The sequence below is a fragment of the Oncorhynchus clarkii genome, chromosome 10 (assembly GCF_045791955.1).
Source record: "Oncorhynchus clarkii lewisi isolate Uvic-CL-2024 chromosome 10, UVic_Ocla_1.0, whole genome shotgun sequence".
In the NCBI taxonomy this organism is placed as follows: domain Eukaryota; kingdom Metazoa; phylum Chordata; class Actinopteri; order Salmoniformes; family Salmonidae; genus Oncorhynchus; species Oncorhynchus clarkii.
Window position 1 is genome coordinate 62,743,807 of NC_092156.1, and position 27,903 is coordinate 62,771,709.

A 27,903-nucleotide genomic window follows, 5' to 3' on the forward strand; every position below is an offset into this window, starting at 1 on the left:
AGATTATTGTTACATTTTTCATTAATTTCTCATTTTTTTGTGATTTAGACCCCAAAAAATAAAATTAAATCCATGTTAATCTCACTCTAACACAACAAAATGTGGAAAAAGTATAGCGGTATGAATACTTCCTGAAGACACTGTAGATGTAGTAGTTGCAGCAGCAGATAAATATTTGGATGTGAGAGATTTTAGTGCAAAATATCTACAGGGACGGCCTGGTGTAGGATCGAGGGATGGGGTGGTGGGTTTTTGGGAATAGCGTATAAGTGCAGGATTAGATGGTGGTTTAATGTTCCCCTTCTCCCTTTTTTTGCAATAGGGTCTGACTCCAGCAGATAGATTCTCATGCCACAGATGATGCAAGATATACGAGATGAGACAGGATGTCGAATGGTGCCAGAGAGGATGGTGCGTTACCTCCACCAACAGCTTGGGTGGTGAAATCTTTGTGAAACGCAGAGTAGGTGAACGGATCTCCTCATGTGGTTCCCACCGTGAAGCATGGAGGAGGAGGTGTGATGGTGCTTTGCTGTTGACACTGTCTGTGATCTATTTAGAATTCAAGGCACACTTAACCAGCGTGGCTACCACAGCATTCTGCAGCGATACGCCATCCCATCTGGTTTAAGCTTAGTGGGACTATCTTTTGTTTTTCAACAGGACAATGACCCAACACACCTCCAGGCTGTGTAAGGGCTATTTGACCAAGAATGAGAGTGATGGAGTGCTGCATCAGATGACCTGGCCTCCACAATCACCCAACCTCAACCCAATTGAGATGGTTTGGGATGAGTTGGACCTCAGAGTGAAGGAAAAGCAGTGCTCAGCATATATGGGAACTCCTTCAAGACTGTTGGAAAAGCATTCCTCATGAAGCTGGTTGAGAGAATGCCAAGAGTGTGCAAAGCTGTCATCGAGGCAAATGGTGGCTACTTTGAAGAATCTCAAATATAAAATATATTTAGATTTGTTCAACACTTTTTTTGGTTACTACATGATTCTGTGTGTTATTTCATAGTTTTGATGTCTTAACTATTATTCTACAACGTAGAAAATAGTAAAAATAAAGAAAACCCTTAAATGAGTAGGTGTGTCCAAACTTTTGACTGGTTCTGTATATATACCACTATCCCCAACACACCTTCCCACTACTTTGGCCCCAATAAATCCTACACCAGGCCGTCGGTCTGGGAGGCTGGAAATTCATCTCTCAAAACCCATTGTAGTTTTTATGCACTAAAATCTCTGATACCCAAAAATATATCTGCTGCTGCTACTACCAATTAAATCTTCTGGGATTTCATTTCCATCTGTGCGGTACAATTAATGACCATAGCAATAAACACCAAGAAGCCAACCTTACTAAAGCACAAACTGTTTGGGTCACTCTACTGGCCTACTACTCACAGGGATCCTCTCAGGCTCCCTCACCCCTCCATCCTCTACTTTCCTCACTGCCTCAGCCTGACACTATCTGCACTGCTGTCACCCTGGCAAACTCAACTTGTCTCACTCGCACAGGACATTTATGATCCCCAGCAACATGGCCACCCCCACAATTGACACACTCTACTTTTTCCAATTAAACTACACACTCTTTTGTCCCATCCCCTCCTGCACACTTCTCACACCTCGGAATCTCCATGCTGCAACATGACCATAAACTTGACATGTGAAACACGGTACTGGGTTCGTAACAAATTCTCTCATGGGATTACTTATATACCCTAGCATGACTATCTGGAAAACACACATAATCAAAACTCTGAACAACAGACAGGGTCTCCTCAGTCTCGCGCTCACCACCGGGTCTGTGCACCACCAAACTGCATGCATCACAGACAACAGGCATCCCCGACTTCAGTTGATCCACCTTAACACTCAACCCCACCCCAGTTATCACTCCTTTCAATGGCGCTGTGTTCCGGAGACTAAAGCAACACTCCATCACTCTCCTTCCTGGCTCCCCCTCCCCTCCCTTCCCTCCACAGAAAACTCAAACATATGGCATCAGACCCACAAGGTCTGCCATGAGAGGTGACTGTATAGTTCCCTTAATAAGGAAAAGCACATTTAGTCAATCTGCTTTCTCTGTGAGAGCTTCCCATGTTTGGAATACACTGCCATCAGACACACACAACTGCACCACCTGTCACACTTTCACAAAAAAACATGAAGACATGGCTCAAGGCCAATCAGACTTGTGAACATAATCCCTAGTTGTTTATTGCCGTTTTCCATGTTGTCTGTAGCTTGTGAGGAGTGGAAACACTTTGTTCTTGTGACCAATGTGTAATCCGCTCTCCGACCTGCGAAGGGCAGCAATACGCGACGCTGTCTAATCTTCCGGAAATTCACACAAAGAAGAAGTAAACGGAAGTGAGCAGTGACTGAGAACAAGTTCCACGTTAGCGTTTTTTTATTGTTATTTAGACGCGTATTAATAACACCCTGGAACTCAACATGACTCCTTTAGCTGCACAGCATCACATACATGGTACTGTTTAATTCGCGTTGGAGACAGGACTTGGTTGATATATGTTATCTAGGTAACGCTAGCTAGCTGCTAACAATGGCTAACTGTATGGTTTTTCACACTCAAATAGCCTCCGTCATGGAGGTGCTAGCAAATGCAGCCGTGGCAGAAATCTGTAAACTCGTAGACGACGACTATGCAGTGTTTCGTTTGGAAATAACTCAAAGCCAGAAAGAAAACAGGGGATTACGGAGGAAACTACAGCTGCTGGAATTGAAGGTGGCACGGGAACGCGCAGAGAGAACCAATAGGGTCAAGATCCTCGACCGATACAGAGCAGGAATGCCAAGAGGTACAATTGGGGGGGCTTTCGCCAGTTCCTGTCTGCACATGTTACCTAGAATTTGGTCTCAGGGACAGATTTAGAATGATTTTAAAAAATATTTTTATAGTTATAGTCACTCCACCCTTCGGCACACCATAATCCGTGCACCAAGATGCAATACGACACGTGTTACATTTTCTTTTGAAGTTATAGCCCCATTATAATAAAGCCATAATATCATTTGCGGCGTGGGATAGGCTACAGTTGAGCAAAGGCGTTTTTGGCATTTCCACACATGGGGAACTTTTTTTTGCCTTTTAAAAACTCATATCATACAATTCTACCTCATTTACATTAAATAATACATTTGCTAAAGCTGAGATAAATCTGGTCTTGAATTCAAAGTCTCACCTAATGATGAAGATGAAGCCATAGGTTACTACTCACAGTAATGGTCGATGCGCTCCTCTTGGCAATAGCCTATCTCAAGATGATCTACTTTGAAAAACAGTGCTGCTGTTCACGAAAAAGTGAGTTGAGGGGAATTTTTTAAAAATATTGGTTCTACAGTAGTAGGTGTTTGCTTTCCTTGTTTTTTATCCCACGATTGTTTTTTGAAATTAGCAAAAGGACAAAAGACAACCTCAACCAACCATAGAAATATAATCCATACATGGCAGTTCCCATTCAAGTCATGAATGGTTTAAATCTACTTGTTGAATCTATGCCGAGGTGCATTGAAGCTGTTCTGGTGGATCGTGGTGGCCAAACACCCTTTTTAAGACACTTTAGGTTGGTGTTTCCTTTGTTTTGGCAGTTTACCTGTATGTGCTTGTGATCAAATTTTATCCACCATAATTTTTTAGAAACTATTGAGCCTCTATAGCTAAATTATGCTCTCTGTTGTATTCTGAAAATTGAGATTGGGCTTCCGTGGTTGGATGAAAAATAAATACATTTGCCACTTGGGCCCAGTCACTGACTCACACAATTGGCCAGTAATATTTATTTCTTTATTTATTATGCAGTTTATTTTATTTTATCAATCAGTTACCCAATCAAGGCAGAGCCCCCCCAGTTACCCACGTGGGCCCCCTACCTCCTCTCCTCCCTCTATCTGATAATTAGCAGAGCAGCAGGCTCTCTACACTCATTGCGAGTGGGCTCCTGAATCCTCCTGTAGTTGGCGGTTGCAGTAAAACATTATTTAAAAAAAAGATAATATATACTACATATCTAATACTGTATAATATATACTGTATATATATTTTTTGTTAATTTTTTTTGCGGTCTGTTGGTCCTCCCTGGCCTAGGCCCAGGGGCTTCATCCTCGGTAAGCCCCTGCATTAATCCGTCCATGATTGGGCTTGGTCAGTTTTTGGATAGTATGCAATAATTCCCCTGATTACTTAGCTTTCTTGCACAAAGACACTATCCTATTCTAACTAGATTCTTGATTTACTGAATTTCCTATTATTTGTTAATTTAAAAAAATTATGCAAGGAACATAATCAATCAATCTATAAATCGTATATCAAGAAGTCATCCTGGACAATTCTAGACGGTGTCAAAACTGTCAATGTTGTACAATATAGCGTTCAGCATTGACAGTACCTAACCTAACCACCTCTTTTCCCTCAATCACTCTCTTAGGTGAAGGACATTTTACTGGAGGCTACAGGAGCTTTGTGAATCCAGTGGGACACCATACATGGAGCGATGACCAACCAATCACTGTTGATGAGGGGAGTGGAACCTCAACCCAGCACATTATCATGATAGAGGTTAGTGTAATAGTATTACATCAAAATTACAGTACATCAAATGTGGCCAGTTCATTTCAGAAAGGCTCCCCTTAGGTATTCACTTACTTACATATACATCCTTATTTATCTGCCGTAAGGGAGCTTGTGAGACTTCCCTATGACATTATCCAATTCCAGTCATGTATCGGTAATAACCTCCGCTCTTCATGTGGCAGTCTGCAGAGGCTGCAGGTCCTGGTGTCAAGCAGGGTAGGACTGAAGAAGAGGACCCTCAACACAGCAGAGACATCCAGACTGGAGCACCCCCTGTAGCCACGGAGGACCCCACCCCCGTCGCTCGACGAAGCATCACGGAGGTCAGTGGAACACTGAACGTCGTCCTCAAGTCAGAGACAGAGACTTTAACTGTAACACACAGGCTCTTACACACAGCAACTGACCACAAATCAGACCCAGACAGACTGGGGCTTGGGACACCGGGCTCTCCTCCTGCTCCTGACTCAGAGTCCTTACCGGTATTTCACCAGAGCCAGATGATGGTTAAGTCCTGTGGAGATGATGATGGTGACACGTTAGACACTAGTGGTGATGATCCGTCTTGTTCTTACACAACAGAGATGGACCCTGGCAACATATCCTTGGGTTTAGAGGCACAGACTGATTTGTCTAGAGGGGACTGGAACCGGTACAGTAGTAGTGTATACTGTGAAGGGTGCATAGATAAGAAAGGGGAGGTTATAGTGGTAGATGAGGTGACTGTGAAAGTGGAGGGTGATGCTCCTCCCACATGGAATGCAGATGGTCACCTAGGAGACAGTCACTCACAGGGCAGAGATGTCTTACATTACAGAGAAAGCTTAGAGACAAATACAAATATTGTCACCCACTCCCCTTTACACGAGTTCAGGGATCGCGGCCCAGTGTCCACGACGATGGCACCTTCCAAATCCCTCGGCTACGTCCTTTTCGATCAGGTATTGAACTCAAACGACCAAAGAGCCAAGGCTTGGGGAGGGGGAGCAACATCAGGCAATAGTAAAGAGAAACGGTTCCTCTGCATGTTCTGTAACAAAGGCTTCAGCAGCCCCCAGAAGGTGGAGGTCCATCAGAGGGTCCACACAGGGGAGAAACCCTACAGCTGTACCCAGTGTCATATGCGCTTTGCCCAGTCTGGCAGCCTGAAGAGGCACCAGATGGTCCACACAGGGGAGAAACCCTACAGCTGCCCCCAGTGTGAGAAGAGGTTCTCCCGCCAGGAACAGCTGAAGATGCACCTGAAGGTCCACATGGTATAGAGGCTGTTTGCCTGTACTCACTGATGGAAGAGATTCTCAGAGAGGAGCTACCTCAGGACACCAGCAGAAAAACCATTCCACTCTATAAAGTTGAAAGTAATCATTTCACTCAATAGCTTCTGATGTATAGATCAGTCCTTGCATTAAAGACAAAGATTAATTTTCATTGTTGTCAGCAGAAAACATCCACAGATTCATTTGGAATAATGAGATTAAGACTAACAGTGTTGAACATTCCTGGGTAGAATATTGCATCCAGACATTGTGTGATATATATAAGCCTAAAAATCTGTTACATATTGTGTTTGTACTGTGTAGGCTATATGATGTTCACAAATGGCTGTTTCATTACTTCCGTTCAACTACTAAATTTTTTCCCCAAGGCACTTTTAATGAGGAAATTAATGCAGTTTATAGAGTTAATACAGATTTTTAGTTGAGATTAGTGATGGGTGCATTTTCATGTTTCAGCATGACAATGCCCCTGTGCTCAAAGCGAGGTCCATACAGAAATGGTTTGTCAAGATCAATGTGGAAGAACTTGACTGGCCTGCACAGAGCCCTGACCTCAACCCCATCGAACACCTTTGGGATGAATTTGAATGCCGACTGCGAGCCAGGCCTAATCGCCCGATCTCACTAATTCTCTTGTGGCTATATGGAAGCAAGTCCCTGCTGAAATGTTCCAACATCTAGTGGAAAGCCTTCCCAGAAGACTGGAGGCTGTTATAGCAGCAAAGGGGGGACCAACTCCATGTTGATGCCCGTGATTTTGGAATGAGATGTTCGACAAGCAGGTGCCACATACTTTTGGTCATGTGGTGTATTTAAGGAGAGCAAATCGAAATACAATCCCGAAGTCAGCTTACTGTCAACAGTAGAACAAAGTTTAAAACAATGTTTGAGTGAAAATTTATGGTGAATTTGCTTCCGGATACGGTAGACTCCTCCTCCTCACCACTATATTGAGATCAGCAGTGCGGGTGAATTTAGCACGTATTGATGCTTTAATGAGACATCAGCTGGCGATGGTTGCAATAGGCCATTTGATTATATTCCAATAGGCTACATTCTGTAGCCTACACGTTAGCCTATCCATTGTCACATTATGAAAGGTGTGAAAACCGATGATGATTGTGGACTACAGGAAAAGGAGGACCGAGCACGCCCCCATTCTCATCGACGGTGCTGTAGTGGAGCAGGTTGAGAGCTTCAAGTTCCTTGGCGTCCACATCACCAACAAACTAACATGGTCCAAGTGAGCCGAGACAGTCGTGAAGAGGGCACAACAAAATCTATTCCCCCTCAGGAGACTGAAAATATTTGACATGGGTCCTCAGATTCTCAAAAGGTTATACAGCTGCACCATCGAGAGCATCCTAACAGGTTGCATCACTTCCTGGTATGGCAACTGCTCGGCTTCCAACCGCAAGGCACTACAGAGGGTAGTGCGTATGGCCCAGTACATCACCAGGGCCAAGCTTCCTGCCATCCAGGACCTCTATACCAGGCGGTGTCAGAGGTTAAGCCCTAAAAGTCATGGACTGTTCTCTCTGCTACCGCACGGCAAGCGGTACCGGTAAGTCTAGGTCCAAGAGGCTTCTAAACAACTTCTAGCCCCAATCCATAAGACTTCTGAACAGCTAATCAAATGGCTACCCAGACTATTTGTGTTGCACCCCACCATCTTCTACGCTGCTGCTACTCTGTTATTATCTATGCATAGTCACTTTAATAACTCTACCTACACGTACATAATTACCTTGACACCGGTGCCCCCCGCACATTGACACATTGACTCTGTACCGGTACCCCCTGTATATAGCCCCGCTATTGTTATTTACTGCCGCGCTTTATTTATTTGTTATTCTTATCTCTTACTTTTTTAGGGATTTTCTTAAAACTGCATTGTTGGTTAAGGGCTTAAGGGCTTGTAAGTAAGCATTTCATTATAAGGTCTACTCCTGTTGTATTTGGCGCATGTGACAACTAAGATTTGATTTTGTTTGTGTCCCTGGCTGAGATGAGCTGATTTGGGCCATCAGTTGATTGACAGAAACTTGAACAATAAACTTTCCCCCAGTGTGGATGCTGACCCACGTTTTATAGTTGGGCTATGTATAATTTGTCAACTTAGCTATGGTCTTTGGTGTGGGTAATATTTAATTTTGTAAATCTGTCGATGTTTATGCATTTGAGCCTATCCAAAGACGATTTAGTTGAGCTGAGACACTTCTCTGATGTGTAAATTATCAGGCTATTCGTTTTACTTCTTGAAAACCATTGAAATAAATGCAACTCGTGAGGCTTGGAGCGGGAGCGCGCTGCTTAGACCACTGCGCTACGGCAGGCCACAATGCTCTAGTAAGCATTAAGAATGCTATGGATACTCACTCCCCAGTAGGAGCAGTCCTCCATAGGATTGAATGGAATTCTACTGTATTTCAATAAAGGACAAAATTACATGTATTGATTTTTTGTTGTTGTTGTAGTAGGGACAGTAACATTAGTGATCTCAAAGTATACTTTAAGGAAAATGTTTTTACATATTTTATTTAGCTCACATAATTTATTATATTATGCATTAATGTATTTGTAATAGAATAAATGTGGAGAAAAAAAACAAATGAATGCGTTTACATAGCTTCCAAAATATTTTTTACAATGGTGAGGGAGTTCCAAGATGGAGGCACAGTGGCTCCTAACAGTCATGTAGTGTATGTATAAATCATTGGATCGCACTGAGGTAATCAATTATGTATTCTGCCTATTGCTTGCCTTCAACATAAAAAAAAAAAATCCTTGACGAACAAACCATCTACACTGTACTTGTCCTTTTATTATAATCCACATAAGAATTCACAAGACGAGCTATAGCCTGCACGTAGCTTAAGGTACGATACGGCATTGTATATACAAACGGATTCCAGCTGCCCCCGGCTATCTAAATATTTATTCAGATATTCAAATCCTCCTGGTGCAGGATGGATTTCCTCCTGCAACAAAATATTGTTATTTTTTTGGTACTTTTTAGCCCTTTTTCTTCCCATTTTCGTGATATCTAATTGGTAATTAGTCTTGTCCCATCGCTGCAACTCCTGTACGGACTCAGGAGAGGCCAAGGTCGAGAACCATACCTCCTCCAAAACACGTCCCTGCCAAGCCGCACTGCTTCTTGACACACTGCTCGCTTAACACTGAAGCCAGCCTCACCAATGTGTCAGAGGAAACACTGTGCACGCGCCCGGCCCACCACAGGAGTCTCTAGAGGGCGATGGGACAAGGACACACCTGTCGGCCAAACCCTCCCCTAACCCGGACGATGCTGGGCCAATTGTGCGTCAGGATCTGTAGTGACGACTCAAGCACTGCAGTGCCTTAGCCCGCTGCGCCACTCGGGAGGCCCCAAGATCTGACATCTGTAGTATCACAGTCCGTTTCAACGAAGGGCAAGTGGTGCTCCCAGTTCAGGAGACCACCATGTTCAACGGGTAAAATTGTATTGGAGCTGTCCATGGTAGGTTGGGGAGAAATATTTTTTAAATCAAGGGAGGGGAAAAAAAGTCAAATTAATTCAAGGAATCGATCAGTGTCTACAACCGGAGCACGCTACTTAGACCGCTGTGCTACAGCAGGTCACAATGCTCTAACAAGCACTAAGAATGCTATGAATACTGATAAGACATAGGCACATCGTTTTCAATTAATTTGTTTTAAACCTTCCGTAAAATTGTGTTGGAGCTGTCCATGGTGGGTTGGGAAGAAATATACAGTACCAGTCCAAAGTTTGGACACACCTACTCATTCAAGAGTTATTCTTTATTTGTACTATTTTTCTACATTGTAGAATAATAGTTTTGACATCTTCACTATGAAATAACACATGGAATCATGTAGTAACCAAAAAAATGTTAAACAAATCAATATATTTTAAATTCTTCAAAGTAACCACCCTTTGCCTTGATGACAGCTTTGTTGCACACCCTTGGCATTCTCTCAGTGGGCTACAGTCTTCCTACTAGGGCAGAAGGGGTGAAAGACCAGCTGGTCGTACTTCAGGTATGCGATGTTGCCTCTCTTTTGCTGTTCAATGAGTCATAGCAGCGGGTCCTTTCTTTTGAGGCGTATCTTTCGGAGAAGTCTTCATTGATGAAGAACTGAGATAAGAACTGAGCTCTTTGGCTATTCACACCAGTGGTGGGTTTGGTGTTGAAATGAGAATGCATAAGCAGATAAGAACCCCATGCCCACTGTAATATATGGTGGACGTTATGGGGCTGTTTTGCTTCCACTGGTCCTGGGGCCCTGGTTAAGGTCAACGGCATTATGAACATGACCCAGTACCAGGACATTTTAGCCAAAAACCTGGTTGCATTTGCAAGGAAGCTGATACTTCAAATGGATCTTCCAGAAAGACAATAACCCCAAGCACACCAAAATCCACAAAGATTGACCACAGAATCTGTCTCCGAACTCAAGTCTCACTGAATACCTGTGGTTTGAATTGAAGAGGGCAGTCCATAAGTGCAAACGAAGGATAATAGTTAGCCCTCCGTGCCCTCCATTGATCGACACTTGCAACGTCTGAGCAGGGGAACGCGATGTGGTTAGCTGATACATCAAATGCCTATCCAGGTGTTGTAAGGTGTCAGCAACCTATGAGCAGAGAACGCAGCCATTGAGATACATAGATTGCTGTCATACCTTTTCCATAGACTGGTTTCCTTGCCCTGTAAGCAATGTTTTTAATTTTGTAATTTGGGTGAACTATCCCTTTAAACCTAATCTATGACCTGACCCATCACCTTATGAATTACTGCCCCATAGTGGCAAGAAGTGACAAACACAACTATACAACACATAAATAGCTGTTAGCCTCCCATGCACAGGTTACTTTCTGTCGCTAGAACTAAAACTGAAACTTAATTATGTAAAAAACAGTAAATCAGACCTTAAAAACAATTTCAAATAAAAATCTTAATGAATAGAAATAAAAAAAAGTAATATAAAAGCACAACTATAACATTGGTAGGAAGACAATGTATTTATTTAATGGGATTAATTTAAGATGCTCTTTTGAGTGGTAGGGTTTCAGACGTTTTTGTAAGCTGAGCAGGGACTCAGGGGGAAGCTGGTACCACCATTGGGGTGTCAGGACAGAGAAGAGCGTTGACTGGGCTGAGCGGGATCTGATCCCCCATTGTGGTGGGACGGCCAAGAGACCAGTGGCAGAACTTGAGTGCTCAGGTGGGGTGTTGGGTTTGAGCATGGCCTGAAGGTAGGGAGGGGCAGTTCCCCTTGCTGCTCTGTCGGCAAGCACCATGGTCATGTAGTGGATGGGAGCTTTGACTGGAAGTCAGTGGAGTGTGCGGAGGAGCGGGGTGACATGGGGGTCGTTCCACTTCAAAAAGCACAAGAAAGAGGATTGACACCGACCATCTCAATTGTTCCAAAATCGTTTCTGTTAGAAACAGATATTAGCATTCCTGCAAAATTATTTTGTTGAAATACAATTAGATCTCTGAGAAATTCAACTAATTGATTGCACCCAAATTGGCCATTTTAATTTATAGGATTCATATATTTAATAAATATAGTACCTAACATCTGATTCAGAACAAACTTTTTTCTAACAATGAGTTAGACATGAGAAATCCAAAGAAATTGTCTAAAACCACCCACGGGACCCCCCCCCCACACCAATCCCACCCCAACAACGAGTATATAGTATCAGTTCTCTGTCTGACAAATTGTATGGTGCTGCGGCTTGGAGTATTGTTTCATCGTCCTATGTAATTTCAGTGAATTTGGTTGGTTTTGTTTCCCCTTGTTCAGAGAAATTAGTCATCGAAGTTGTTAGGTTTTTGTCCCATCCTACATCCTGATAGTACCAGGTTCTGACCTCCTAAATGGTGCTGTTCCTGCTTTTATGTGAAAAGGTGTTAAAGGGATTGTTCACCTAAATGACAAAATCAATCATTTTAAATTAATAATAGTTTTCCTTACCCTGTAAGCAGCATATGGACAAGGTATGAAAGCAACCCATGCTTTGGTTTTGTTGGCCACTGCTTCAAATGCTAACTTTTTAGCATTTGTGGCACAAATCCAATGCAAGTCAGTGGTACCTATATTAGCATTTTCCCGCTTAATTTCCAAATAATCATGAAGTTTACAAAAATGGATTGTATAACTCAGAGGTTAACGTTACTTATAGAGGATTTGGATATGAAGCACAAAATGCTAATCTAGTAAGCATTGACTTGCATTGAATTTGTGCCACAAATGCTAAAAAGTTATCATTTAAAACAGTGACCAGACATGCTCATCCCCAGAATCTTTTTACGTGTCTATTTTCAACGGATAAAGCTAACAACATGAACAACTTCATAGTTAAGAACACTATAACTATATGGAAGAAAATTAAACGTAATCTACAAGAACCAATATCACTCACTAACACAACCCTATGGAACAATCCTTGGATAGCTTTTCATAATTCATAGATAAATTGGACCACATGGAAAACAAAAGGTATAGAAACCGTACATGGGGGGATGGTAGGGGACGCCATGTGTGACTGACGTGTTCTCCGTTTGCTCCCGTGGTATTCTTAAAGTTTATGTGAATTCTGCAGCAGAACCGTATTTATTTTCAAATATTAATTTGGTGATCCCTTTCCGTAAAAACCAAGACTACTTTGCTTCCGAATGTCAGCATGTCGACCAAACATAAGGCCAAGAGCATGACTTTGAGAAAACCCGGCCTACAAGACCCGCTCTCATCACCGCCCTCCCCTGAGTCTGAGGGCCCGGGGACGCACACTTTACCCGGGGGCGCGGCTTGGCCTGGCGGCGCTGAAATGAACATTCTCGAGGCCATCAGGCCTATCAGGACTACGCTCTGAGATAGTTGAAATGAAAACACAGGTGGTTGCTACGATTGAGGCCAGAATACAGGAGGTTTCTGATACTTTAAAAGCAGATTTAACCATCCTGCGGAACGAGACTGTGCCGGCAATTACATTACTCAAAACAACAACTGCGTCACACACTACAACGATTGCAGCACTGGAGGCCTCCGCTACTAATGTCTCCGATTTAACTACATCCCTGGAGACTGAAGTTAAACGCCTAGCTGCGGATTTGAAAAAGGTGAGGGGGTGCTGTGTGAGTTTAGAGGGACTCTCTCGACGCAATAATCTGAGACTTGTATCAGTCCCAGAGTCCGCTGAAATGCATCGCGCCACGGATTTTGTTTCAGGGCTGCTGAAGGATGTTCTTGCCTTAGATGAAAAGCCCCTGATTGATCGAGCCCACCGGTCGCTGCGCCCAAAGCCCCGGGATGGGGAGAGGCCCCGTGACATAATTCTTCGAGTGCACTTTTTTCATGAGAAGATGGAGATCCTCCGACGAGCCCGCAATACCACTCTGAGCTTTCAAGGACAGAGCTTCTCCATCTACCAGGACTACTCCCCCACTGTTTCCAGGCAGCGCGCAGCTTTCGGACAGGCCAAACGAGTACTTCGGGACCATCCAAGTGTGAAGTATGGACTGCGATTCCCGGCCCGTTTATGGATATCTCATGAGGGTAAAGACCACACATTTGAATCTCCGGATGAGGCTATGGCTCACATTCAACGTCACATCAAGAAGTCTTGAATATGCTCACAGTGTGGATTGTAAGTACCCCACTTGTGGTACAATTATGTTTAGATATAACAGGCTAGTCTTGTATAGTTGGTGAAACTATTCAGGCTTATTTGATGTGATCTAATGTTTTGATTATCTAGTGTGCGTGCCTTATCTCGCTCACCTATTTAGTTTGTTTACACATTGTCTCAGTGACTCAAAATAGTTTTGGTTATTTGTTTACTGCATCCGTTTGCATTGACCCAGTAAACAGTAAATGTCTCCTGAGGCTACACGGTTTCTGGGGCCTCACTTTCATTTTAAAAGTTTTGAGCGTCATTTATGCCCAGCAAACGTTCAACGTTGCGCACACGTAGTTTTTTGGTATTGGTTGTAAGCTGTCTCAGCTTCAACTAGACTACTATTATAATTACTATTATTTTTGATTGTCTAACTACGATTTCCTTACTTCAAATTAGATTTTTGGCTGAGAGCCTTTATACATTTTATTTATTTTCTCTCTCAATGCCTGTTATAAGACGGGTGCATACATTTATATACATCTACAAGTGGTGCTTTTGTCATTCCGTTTGCACAAGGGATTCGCCTTTTTTTTATTTGGAAAAATACATACAAATCTTTCTTTTTGCTGCTTGATCCACTAACAAAACACGACTTTAAAGAGCGGGACTGTGGGTTTAGGTTTAAGACCGCACTCTCACAGACATACTGTGCGAAGAGAACATGTTCTATTTAGGCTTGTACCTCGTTTGGGGAGGTATTGTCTGGGATGGGGGTAGGGGGAGGGGGTGGGGGGGCAGGTTGAATTGTTCAGTTCTAATGTTGTCATTCTGTCTTTTTAGTTTTTTTTTCTGTTTTTTTTCTGTACTTTTTCCAAACATTTACCACCGTACATTATTACTCTGGGACAAGTTATTCTGGGGGTTTTGGGCGCTCATTGCTTTTCCATTCTATGCTCTGATGACAGGGTTGAATAACGGGAATGCCCAGAGGGGCCGAAATAATACGATCAAGTACATTTCTTGGAATACGAAAGGGGTTAACAACCCGGTGAAGCGTAAGAGGGTGTTGACGCACTTAAAGGGTTTGAATGCAAATATTGCATTTCTACAAGAGACTCACTTGAGGACTGGTGAGCATTTTAGGATGCGTAAGGACTGGGTTGGTCAAGTGTTCCACTCAAACTTTCATAGTAAATCAAGAGGTGCTGCTATTCTGGTTGATAAAGCTACTCCCTTTGTAGCTTCTGAGGTTATTGCTGATCCTAAGGGACGATACGTCATAGTAACTGGTGAACTGTTTTCTACCCCTCTTGTTTTGGCTAGTGTTTATGCTCCCAATTGGGATGACACAAGTTTCATTTCTTCCTTTCTGTCTGCTATTCCCAATTTAGATTCTCATTTGTTGATTTTAGGGGGGATTTCAACTGTAAAATGTCCCCAGTTCTGGACAAATCCTCACAAATAAATACAGGCCCATCTAAATGTGCCCTACTTATTCAATCCTTTCTTCAGAAATATGCTATGTTTGAGGCCTGGCGTTTCCTACATCCTACAGATAGACAGTATTCCTTTTATTCTCATGTTCATAAAACATACTCCCGGATTGATTACTTATTTTTGGACAAAAAACTTCTGCCTAACCTTCGGCAGTGTACTTACGAGAGTATTGTTATCTCTGACCATTCACCATTAGTGCTTGAACTAGAGTTTCCCCAGCGACCCCCTAGGTGTTATCAATGGCGTCTCAACCCCATTTTACTCTCAGATAAGGAGTTTGTCAATTTCATTTCTTCTGAAATTGCCTTATTCCTAGAAACTAATTCAACACCAGGTATGTCCTGCTCTACCATATGGGAGTCTCTCAAAGCATACCTACGTGGCCAAATTATTTCTTATACAGCCAACCAAAACAGAGTTCGCTCCCAGCGACTTCGGGACCTGAGCCCATAGCCACATTGGATGAGAAGTATGCTACGGATCCTTCCTCTGATCTGCATAAAGAGCGCCAACTACTCCAATCTGAATTTGATGAGCTTTCTACCAGGCAAGCTGAACAGTTACTCTTGCGAGCTCGATACAAAGTCTATGAACAAGGCGACAAGGCCAGTAAACTCCTTGCACATCAGATCCGTAAATCTGAGGCCTCACGGCTAATCCCACAAATAAGGACCCCGTCTGGTGCCACCACAGTTATACATAAAGAGATCAATGATCAATTTAAACAATTTTACTCTGCGCTATACACCTCTGAATCCCCTCAAGACCCTTTGCTGATTGACTCCTTCTTTAATGGCTTGAATATGCCTTCAATTGATACAGACTCCCATGACTGTCTAGAAGAAGAATTTACGCTTGAGGAGATTGTAACAGCAGTGTCCGCAATGAAAAGTGGTAAATCACCGGGTCCGGACGGTTTTCCAACCGAATTTTACAGTTTTCTGGTCTGCTTTGCCCATTCTTGTCCCGACTATTTGCAGAGTGCCTCAATACTTCAAAGCTGCCGCCTAGTCTTTATCAGGCTTCAATTTCATTACTACTAAAGAAAAACAAAGACCCCCTGGAATGTGGATCCTATCGCCCAATCTCGCTTTTAAACTGTGATTACAAAATCCTAGCTAAGCTTTTAGCCATCCGTATGGAAGGCTTGCTGCACCAAGTAATACACTCTGACCAGACTGGCTTTGTGAGAAATAGGCATTTATTTTTCAATATTAGGCGCCTTATGAATATACTGTACTCCCCAGCGTCGGAGGACCCGGAGGTGGTGGTCTCACTTGATGCCGAAAAAGCGTTTGACCGCGTTGAGTGGGATTACCTAACAGCTGCCCTTTATAGATTTGGCTTTGGCCCCAAATTCATTGCGTGGATAAAGATTCTTTATTTTTCCCCCATGGCTTCGGTACGGACTAATAACTTGTCCTCTGACTATTTTCCCTTGCACCGCGGATCCAGACAGGGTTGCCCACTCTCCCCCTTGTTGTTTGCTTTGGCAATCGAGCCTCTCGCCATTGCACTACGCTCTAATGATGCCATTCAAGGCATAATCAGGGCGGGCTGGGAGCAGAAAGTCTCGCTATATGCTGACGACCTCCTTTTGTTTATCTCCAATCCCGATACCTCATTGCCACGTGCCCTATCTGTTCTTAAAAAGTTTGGATCAATCTCAGGGTACAAGCTGAATCTAGGCAAGAGTGAGCTTTTTCCGGTAAACAAGGCTGCTTTAAAGTGCTCTTTCACAAGTTCTCAGTTTAGGATTGTCCGGGATCAATTCACTTACTTGGGAGTAAAAGTGACAAGGAAATATTCAAATTTGTTTCAGGAAAACTTTGTTGCTCTAGCAGACAGATGGTTTCAATCTTTTACTTTTTGGAATTCGCTACCCCTTTCTCTTATCGGAAGGGTTAATGTCATTAAAATGAATGTGTTGCCCAAATTTCTATATTTATTTCAATGTTTACCCATTTTTATTCCAAAATCTTTTTTTATTTCACTGGATCAAACATTCATGCATTTTATTTGGCATGGCAAGGTACCACGGATTGGTAGAAAACATTTACAGAAGCCTAGGTCATTGGGGGGTTTAGCTCTACCAAATTTTCAGACATACTACTGGGCTGCAAATTTTAGAGACGTTCTGTACTGGCTGCAGACTGATCCTACTGGCCCTAGACCACTCTGGGTCCAGATGGAGTCTGAATCGTGTAAACCTGCAGCACTTTCCTCTGTGCTGTGCTCGTCTCTCCCAGTGTCCCTAGGCAAAAGGTGTGCCAACCCAATTGTAAAGCAGTCTCTTAAAATTTGGAATCAGTTCCGTTTAGCCTTTAACCTCTGAGGCTTTTCTCTATCAGGCCCAATCAATCAAATCAAATCAAATCAAATTTTATTTGTCACATACACATGGTTAGCAGATGTTAATGCGAGTGTAGCGAAATGCTTGTGCTTCTAGTTCCGACAATGCAGTAATAACAAGTAATCTAACTAACAATTCCAAACTACTGTCTTGTACACAGTGTAAGGGGATAAAGAATATGTACATAAGGATATATGAATGAGTGATGGTACAGAGCAGCATAGGCAAGATACAGTAGATGGTATCGGGTACAGTATGTACAAATGAGATGAGTATGTAAACAAAGTGGCATAGTATAGTATAAAGTGGCTAGTGATACATGTATTACATAAGGATACCGTCGATGATATAGAGTACAGTATATACGTATGCGTATGAGATGAATAATGTAGGGTAAGTAACATTTATATAAGGTAGCATTGTTTAAAGTGGCTAGTGATATATTTACATCATTTCCCATCAATTCCCATTATTAAAGTGGCTGGAGTTGAGTCAGTGTCAGTGTGTTGGCAGCAGCCACTCAGTGTTAGTGGTGGCTGTTTAACAGTCTGATGGCCTTGAGATAGAAGCTGTTTTTCAGTCTCTCGGTCCCAGCTTTGATGCACCTGTACTGACCTCGCCTTCTGGATGATAGCGGGGTGAACAGGCAGTGGCTCGGGTGGTTGATGTCCTTGATGATCTTTATGGCCTTCCTGTGACATCGGGTGGTGTAGGTGTCCTGGAGGGCAGGTAGTTTGCCCCCGGTGATGCGTTGTGCAGACCTCACTACCCTCTGGAGAGCCTTACGGTTGAGGGCGGTGCAGTTGCCATACCAGGCGGTGATACAGCCCGCCAGGATGCTCTCGATTGTGCATCTGTAGAAGTTTGTGAGTGCTTTTGGTGACAAGCCGAATTTCTTCAGCCTCCTGAGGTTGAAGAGGCGCTGCTGCGCCTTCTTCACGATGCTGTCTGTGTGAATCAGAACATTTTATTTCCTCCATCTTTGAATGATGGGGCTTTTGGCATTTGGCACTCACTAGGCCTTTCCTCGCTAGCCCAATTATTCTTTGATGGTACATTTGCCTCTTTTTCTCAGCTGCAGGAAAAGTTCAATCTCCCCCAATCCCACTTTTTCCGCTATCTCCAGACTAGAAACTTTGTCAGGGCTAATACACCTGGATTTCCCAATAGGCCTGCGAATACAGCTATAGAGAGCATCTTGGAGCTGAACAAGCTTCCTAGGGGCGCAATTTCAGATGTATATGCAATCATTCATGACTTACAGAACCCTTCTTTGGTGCCTTTAAAGACTCGATGGGAAAAGGATTTGGGGGAGGAACTTGGGGAAGACGCCTGGGAATCTGTGCTGCACAGGGTGCACTCGTCCTCTTTTAGCACTAGACACAGCCTCATTCAATTCAAGGTGGTTCACCGTATCCACTGGTCGGGGGCCAAACTTGGAAGAATATTCTCTGATTTTGATCCTACCTGTGTCAGATGTAAGGTGGAACCAGCCACACTGTTGCATATGTTTTGGGGCTGTCATAAACTGTCAGGTTTCTGGGAATTGATATTTAAATGTTTCTCTGATATATATGACACTGTTATAGATCCGTCTCCCCTTACAGCCCTTTTTGGAGTACTGCCCATGGGTACCCCCCTATCAAGAATCCAGTCGGACACTGTTGCTTATACAACTCTTTTAGCTAGACGGCTAATACTACAGAACTGGAAGATGGCAGCTCCCCCATCTTATAAATATTGGGTGAGGGATGTGTTGTGCTCTCTGAAACTAGAAAAAATTAAATTAAATTCACGTGGGAACCCCAAACTGTTTGATGAGGCTTGGTCTCCATTCCGGTCTTACTTTAAACAGTCCATCCTCTGATGGCATTCCAATTAATACTAAAATAAGTCTGTGACTTAAGGGTTGGGGGAGTCTCTCTCTGTGTTTTTGCTGGGGGGGGGATTAAGATCCATGTGCTTATTGATTGTGGTCCGCAGATGCCTTGTTCATCTTGCCCAGGCAGAGACTGAAGTGTGAGCTTGTTTTTCCCAGTTATTTTTACATTTTGTTCACGCCTACATGAATAATCATTTTATTTTTTTTATTTTAAAGCATTGTAAACTTTTTTTTTGTCCAGTGGATGGTTGGTCTGTGGCCATGACTCTCTGTGAGTGGTTGCATTTCTCCACCCTTATCCCTTGACTGTTTACAGGAACAATGGTGAGATGTTTGCCCTGTCCCTGTACTATAGATTGCCCTTTAACCTCTGTAGCCTTCTGCCCGGTGTGTTTAACTTGTCTAAAGTATGGTATCTTTAAAGCTATTTTTTTATTTGTATTTTTATTTGTATTTATTTATTTTTTCTAGTTGAGTATATTATTTATATTGCTTTGTCTTGTCTGTATGTGTGTATGTTCAAAACTTAATAAACAGAGTTTTTAAAAAAATAAAAAAAATAAAAAGAATTTTTAAAAAAAAATTTAAAAAAAGAAGAAAAAAAAAGAAACCGTACATGACTTGGTAACAGGAAATAAATGTATGTCCATGACAGAATTAAAAGATATTCTGGACTGAAAAAAAGTTAATGTCGCAATATTGATTTTGAAATCTTTTGGAAATCAGAGCAACCTTGAGGGAATTATTTGAGTCAGAAAAGGATGTTCACATGATAGGGAAGATATACAAAACCTTGCAGAAACTATATCCATCTGAAAATCTCTTATATAAACTATTGGAACAAAGACTAAAAATAACTGTTGGAATAAGATGGAGAGAAAGTTGCAGCATAACTAATGAAATTACAGTTAATGAAAATATATGCTTAATATAGTATAAACTAATGTATAGAATTGATTATACAAGAGTCAAAATACACAAATTCTAAAGAACAACAGCAGAGTCATGTCTTAAGTATAAAACAAATAATCACTCAATCCAAGCTTTCTGGGAATGCTATAATGTCCAAAAGTTGTGGGGGCTGAGCTAGAATGTTGGCTGTCAGAAGTATTACAATGTAAACTTAATTTTAATCTGTCTGTCTGCATATTTCAATACATGGCATATGGGGGTGTAGTGAGATGCCCAACGGGCTAGGTGAGTTTCAACTCATCTTGAAAAAATGTATAATAAAAACATTGATTTCTATCCGCCATCATTAACACAATGGGAAAATGTAATGATTTATTATTGAAATAGCATGGGCGAATGAGAAAAACAAATTGATACAATTCAAGGCCAAGTGACAAACAATAATGCAGGCACTTGGGATGGGGGTGTGAGCATGCGGGTCTGGGCACATGAAAATGTAGTTATTGTTTGTAAGTTGTTCTTATGTATATGGAGTGATTTATTTGTATTTATAAAAAAATATATATATATATATACTGCTCAAAAAAATAAAGGGAACACTAAAATAACACATCCTAGATCTGAATGATTGAAATATTCTTATTAAATACTTTTTTCTTTACATAGTTGAATGTGCTGACAACAAAATCACACAAAAATTATAATTGGAAATCAAATTTATCAACCCATGGAAGTCTGGATTTGGAGTCACACTACAACCACACTACAGGCTGATCCAACTTTGATGTAATGTCCTTAAAACAAGTCAAAATGAGGCTCAGTAGTGTGTGTGGCCTCCACGTGCCTGTATGACCTCCCTAAAACGCCTGGGCATGCTCCTGATGAGGTGGCGGATGGTCTCCTGAGGGATCTCCTCCCAGACCTGGACTAAAGCATCCGCCAACTCCTGGACAGTCTGTGGTGCAACGTGGCGTTGGTGGATGGAGCGAGACATGATGTCCCAGATGTGCTCAATTGGATTCATCAATGCCTTCCTCTTGCAGGAACTGCTGACACACTCCAGCCACATGAGGTCTAGCATTGTCTTGCATTAGGAGGAACCCAGGGCCAATCGCACCAGCATATGGTCTCACAAGGGGTCTGAGGATCTCATCTCGGTACGTAATGGCAGTCAGGCTACCTCTGGCGAGCACATGGAGGGCTGTGCGGCTTTGGAGCAGTGGCTTCTTCCTTGCTGAGCGGCCTTTCAGGTTATGTCGATATAGGACTCGTTTTACTGTGGATATTGATACTTTTGTACCTGTTTCCTCCAGCATCTTCACAAGGTCCTTTGCTGCTGTTCTGGGATTGATTTGCACTTTTCGCACCACAGTACGTTCATCTCTAGTAGACAGAACACGTCTCCTTCCTGAGCGGTATGACAGATGCGTGGTCCCATGGTGTTTATACCTGCGTACTATTGTTTGTACAGATGAACGTGGTACCTTCAGGTGTTTGGATATTGCCCCCAAGGATGAAACCAGACTTGTAGAGGTCTACAATTTTTTTTTCTGAGGTCTTGGCTGATTTATTGGAATTGATTTTCTGGAATTTTCCAAGTTGTTTAAAGGCACAGTCAACTTAGTGTATGTACATTATTTCTGACCCACTGGAATTGTGTTACAGTGAGTTATAAGTGAAATAATCTGTCTGTAAACAATTGTTGGAAAAATTACTAGTCATGCACAGAGTAGATGTCCTAACCGACTTGCCAAAACTATAGTTTAACAAGAAATTTGTTGAGTGATTGAAAAACAAGTTTTAATGACTCCAACCTAAGTGAATATTAACTTCCGACTTCAACTGTACATGTGTGGTTTTGATATGGTGTATTACACACAAACACCTAATGTACACGTCAAAATAGTTTAGTCAGGTTTATCTTAATGACTTATCATAGCTGACTTGTATTTACCAACAACATCATATTTATGTCCACCATGATGGGTTTAACAACAATGAAGTCATTCTGTAACTACAGTATAGGACTCAAACGTAGTGGGGATGGGTAAACACTCCATTTTGAATGTGTGTTTATTATCTGTGTGTACATACCTGAGGGAGTGTATGTCTGTGTAATCTGTATTTTTACTTGTCTCTTCCAGGAGGAGGGTCTGGAGGTGCTGCTGGTGAAGGAGGAGGGGTGTGAGGAGGGTCTGGTGAACCCTGAGGCGACCATGGTCATGGAGGACAACCAGACAAAAACTCATCCAGAACCCACACAGGAACCAGCTGAAGAGCACAGGACCACATACAGTCTCACTGAGGTGAGCCCACTGTAAACTACTGTCTGAATGGTATTAGGTTGGGCCGTATTCCACTAAGCTTCTCAACGTAGAAAATTGGTCGTAATGTATGCGTGTAAGTGTGTGTGTGTGTATGTATATATGTATATATATATATATATTTTATACATATTTAACCCCATATTTTTGTTGGCACAACACTACCTCCATACTTCCATTCATTTATATATATATTACCTTAAAACCAGTCCTGCGACAAGCGCATGCAGTGCATTGAGACACTGATATCTCTAGTTTAAATTGATGGAATTTGATGGGGATTTTTATATTTTATTAATTAGAATAACTCTCAACAGTATTTTAAGACCCAGACTGAGTCCCTACATTTTTTCAAATATTTTTCGCGGGCATATTAAAGGGGGGTTGGTCGGCGGTTGCCCATCCCTTCTCTAGAGGGTGATAAAACGCCAAAAATAACATCTGAGGTTAATCATAAAACCCAATCTTTCCCCATTAATTTCACCTATAACAATGGCTAAACGAACCAAAGGTAACTAATTTCTGTTTTTTAGGATTACAAACTGGTGAGCTCTATAGAGTTCAAAGCTGGCGATACCTCGCGATTGGTTATTCCACATAATTTGCAACGTTTTCAATGAGCGTCATCACTATCTTTCCTTTGCGCAATCTCTATTGGACAGACTGAGTAAACATAAATGGTACCATAGACCAGCTTTAATATTGCAGATTGTGGGTTCTATCAACGTAAGTGTCTGCGTCATTCCCAATCCCCCATATATTTAAAAAAAATATTTTGCTTTTTATTTGACCCTAACCCCCCTCCCCTAATTGGAGTAAACTAATGGACAACAATACTTAGGCCCAATATGTTTGCATGCATAGCCTAACTTAGTATTTTTTTTACAAATTTTGATGGTTGTTGAAAGTGGAATTTCTACAATATTACCGTTATATCAACACACTCGTCACTCCCGTTTAACAACTCTAAATCGCTATGGCACAGTAGCCTATGCATCAAGTCACCTGCCGCTGATAATGTTGCATACAATGTTTGAAAGGTTTATAATTTTCGTTGAACACAATTAAAGTTAACATAAGCTCTAAATGCCTTCAATTGCCAAATTTATAGGCACGCTCAATTTAGTATTTTTTTTAATATGTTGCGCTCCAAAGGAATTACTTAAAATAATATGTACAGTAGGTAATTAAATAATCAAATGAAAAATGTGTATCAGGGTTGGGGTCAATTCAGGAAGTACACTGAAATTCCAATTTTCTTCACTGCTTTTCAATGAGAAAAATTTGGATTTGGAATTTGGTTTACTTTCTGAATTGACTGAAATTGAATTGACCCCCAACCCTGTTATTCATTAGCCTAGTGGTTAAGTATTTGGGAATTTTATGTGAAATAGGCCTCGTGAAACCTTTTAAAGTGTTCCATGTAGGTCGAGATTATTTATGGATTGATTGTATATTGAAACGGAAAAGGGGCAATACTCGCTCACCATTTTAAACATTCAATTGTTTTATTTAAGCAAAGTTAGAAAATGAAGGTTTCGGCATTCAATGACCTTCATCAGAATAATCACACAAAGGGAAAGGACAAGTTCATATAAGGCAGGGATGTGCATCTCCAGTCCTCGGGCCTGATTGGTGTCATACTTTTGCCTCAGCTAACACACCTGACTCCAATAATCAACTAATCATGATCTTCAGTTTAGAATGCAATTAGTTGAATAGGCTGTTTGCTAGGGATGAGGAAACAGTGTGACACCACTCTGGCCCGTTCCTGATAGGTATGTGGAAAACAATCAGAAATATACTATAGTCTCTAGGTTCAGATGATATAGCAATATCAACACATTCTTCTACCAACTCGAAAGCAATTGCATGTGGCACAGGAACCACTGACTCGCTTCGTTTTTCTATTATCAAGACACCCGCTGGTAACTCTGAACTGGTTAGGACAACACATGAGGTCTCTTAAATATATTTGTTGACAAGGTGGGACTCTTATGACTAAAGACGCGTCTTGCATAGCTTTTATTTTTACCCTTAAGAGTAGGGGTAAACTGTCTCTATTCTCAGCACATCAAGTAATCAAATCAACTTTGCATAGTACTCATAGCAATCCCTCATTACCCAATCAAAAGATATTCCATAGCAGGGTGCTCATATCAGATATCTTGATCCAACATCTTCTCACTCTGTATCTCTTACAGTCAGTAGACATGGAGGATGGGAAGCCTGATCTACTGCTAGTCAAAGAGGAGGCAATAGAAGACGGACCAGAGAGCATTGATCTGCTGAGTGGACTAAAGATGGGGGATCAAGGTAAGGGAGAAATACATATAACCTACATACAGTAATAGATCTTCAATGGGAATAGTGATGCGCCTGGCTATTTTTTTTCCTTCCTTCATAAAATGAAATCAACACAATGCATGTTTACATACAAAACCACACATTATAATGTATGAACTTGACAACAACAAAAAAAACAGGAAAATCTATTTTCTAACCTCTTTCTGCAGGTGGTTGGCAGGAGGCTAACAGAGGAGACTGGGTGGCCGTCTTGGATTCCCAGACCCAGACAGGTGCAGCCAAGGCTCTAGGGAACAACATCACTGAGCAGGCCATGACCAGAGGTGGCATAGTGGAGGTCAGTGGATGGGACAGCATCCTCAACTCTGGGCTGGGGAACAACACTGTTAACCACAACCAGAAACAGACAGTGGAACACAAAACAACTGAACATAGTCTCCATGACAACAGAATGGCTGAGACTAGGGCGAGGCGTAGATTTGGTCTGCAGGTACGAGGTGGTGTCCGTATGGGAACAGACACTGACTCGGCTAGCGATGCTCCGTCCTGCTCCTATAGTTGTGATTCAGAGAGACTGATGACGCCTCAGGTTAACCCCCTAACAGGTGCTGCCTTCAGCCTGCCTTCTATAGGATCTATCAACTGGAACATGGACCCTGCAACAACACAGACTCTCACTGGCCTTCGTCCTCCTCACACTCTCCTGTTAAACCAGACCTCAGACAATGCCAGTGCCTCAACACTAAATGGGTACACAAGCCCATTGACAAATGACAGTAGTAGCAATGCTATCAGTAGATCTGGTGGCAAAGAGAAGCGCTTCCCGTGTTCGTTCTGTGGGAAAGCCTTCAGTTTCCGCAAACAGGTGGAGATCCACCAGAGGATGCACACAGGGGAGAAACCGTTCGGCTGCCACCTTTGTCGGGCCAGTTTTTCACAATCATTCAGCCTGAAGAGGCACCAGAGAGTCCACACAGGGGAGAAACCCTACAGCTGTCCCCAGTGTGAGAAGAGGTTCTCCCACCAGCACCATTTGAAGGTGCACCTGAAGATCCACACGGGAGAGAGGCCATTCGCCTGTACGCACTGCGGGAAGAGGTTCTCAGAGAGGAGATATCTCAGGATACACCAGCAGCAAATGCACATAGCCCATGTATAGAGTACAGTGACATGTATGTAGTACTAGTTAGTTTGTTTGTTTAGTTAATTCTGTTGGTTTTGGATGTAGTAGGGAACTGGATGAGGTGAACTGAGGAAAGAATGAGTATAATGTGTGATGGTGTCTGTAAAAATGTTTCGCTGATTAAGACTAACAATTTTGTCCTGTTTTGAAATGAGGAAATGATTTGGCCTGACATGAAGAAGTGAAGCTGTGTAATGTTGAACTTTTTCCAAAGCATTCTAAAATGTATTTCATCAAAGCGAGGTTTCCAGATTTACAGAAAAGGTACTGTTTACTTTTCTCACTATGGTTTCTACTTGTCACGTATCGTTTTTTACAATAATAGTACTGATCTTCACGTGTGCGAGTGTATGACCATTTTGTTGAAATTAAATACAAAATTGACTCTGTGCTGACTGACTTGGTTATTTTTTGGTCATTGCAGGGACTGGGTTTTCCTTAGCTCAGTCGGACCAAAACATGCAGCTGGTTGCCACACCAGATACTGACTTACATTGGATTTTGACCCCGCCCCCTTTGTTCAGGGACAGATTATTCCATTTCTGTTAGTCACATGTCTGTGGAACTTGTTCAGTTTGTCTCAGTTGTTGAATCTTGTTATGTTCATACAAATATTTACACGTTAAGTTTGCTGAAAATAAACGCAGTTGACAGTGAGAGGACATTTCTTTTTTTACTGAGTTTATTAGCGGACTAAACACCACTCCACGGTGAAGGAAGTTTTGTAATGAACTCAACCACTAGTTGCCATATTAGAGCAACAGCAATGAGCAGTATTTGATTAACATTTATTGAAAAAGTATTGATTTCACCAAATCAAAGTAAGTCACGCAACTACAGAGGACAAACATACTTAGGTGGGCGTTGAATATTTTATTGAAAGTATTGACCTTGGGCAAATCGATGTAGTCGGTGCTGGTCTCGGCTCGAAGGCGTTGGTGAAGTTCATCAGCAGTGGTAGAGAAAGTATGCGATTCTCATACTTCAGTAAAAGTAAAGATGCCTTGATAGAAAATTCCTCAAAAAGTGAAAGTCACCCAGTAAAATACTACTTGAGTAAAATAAAGTATTTGGTTTTAAATATATTTAAGTATCAAAAGTAATGGCACCATTTTGTTGGGGGGGGGGGGGGGGGATAACCAGGGGCACACTCCAACACTGACTTAATTTACAAACGAAGTATGTGTTTTGTGAGTCCAGATCAGAGGCAATAGGGATGACCAGGGATGTTCTCTTGGTAAGTGCATGAATTTGACAATTTTCCTGTCATGCTAGCCATTCAAAATGTAACGAGTACTTTCGACTGTCACGGAAAATCAATGGAGTAGAAAGTACATTATTTTCTTTAGGAATGTAATGAAGTAAAAGTTGTCAAATCTAAATAGTTAAGTACAGATACCCTCCCCCAAAAAAACACTTAAGTAGTACTTTAAAGTATTTTCACTTAAGTACTTTACAGCACTGTTCATCAGAAACAAACTTCACCGTGGAGTTTAGTCCCCTAGGATAAATAAAAGATATGTCATGAGAACGTTTGTGTTAAACCGGGAAGTGTATGTTATTGAGTCTGAATGTAAAATGTTGCAACTGTGGTGGGCATCATATTCCCGACTTCCCTGAGTGCCCTGTTAGGGTGAAACAGGTTGATGTGTCAAGGATCAGGATTGTCCAGCAGATCTCCTGTGGAGCTGGGGAGAGAGTCAAAGGTGTACATGGCCACAGCGCTGAAGAAATGGTGGTGGATGCACAACAGCCCGTTGTAAATGTTCCTCATCAGTCAAGAGATCTGGATACAGTCATTGTGAAGGTGGATTTTGTAACGCTTATTGCCACAGTTATTAATTGTACTGTTCAAGTGTCCAAGAAATCATTGTGTCTCTGGCTGATAAGTATTAGGGGCATCAATATTTCAAGGCAGAAGCACGGCAA

General features: G+C 42.0%; 1 protein-coding gene across 1 annotated transcript; it reads left to right on the forward strand.

Annotated features, from left to right (window-relative positions):
• The first annotated feature begins 2,366 nt into the window (after window positions 1-2,366).
• LOC139418978 (uncharacterized) lies at window positions 2,367-26,363 on the forward strand. The gene is made up of 6 exons (XM_071168777.1): window positions 2,367-2,831; window positions 4,458-4,588; window positions 4,786-4,926; window positions 22,305-22,466; window positions 24,689-24,800; window positions 25,001-26,363. The coding sequence occupies exons 1-6, from the start codon at window positions 2,576-2,578 to the stop codon at window positions 25,948-25,950; spliced, it is 1,752 nt and encodes a 583-aa protein (XP_071024878.1). The 5' UTR covers window positions 2,367-2,575; the 3' UTR covers window positions 25,951-26,363.
• Window positions 26,364-27,903: the final 1,540 nt, after the last annotated feature.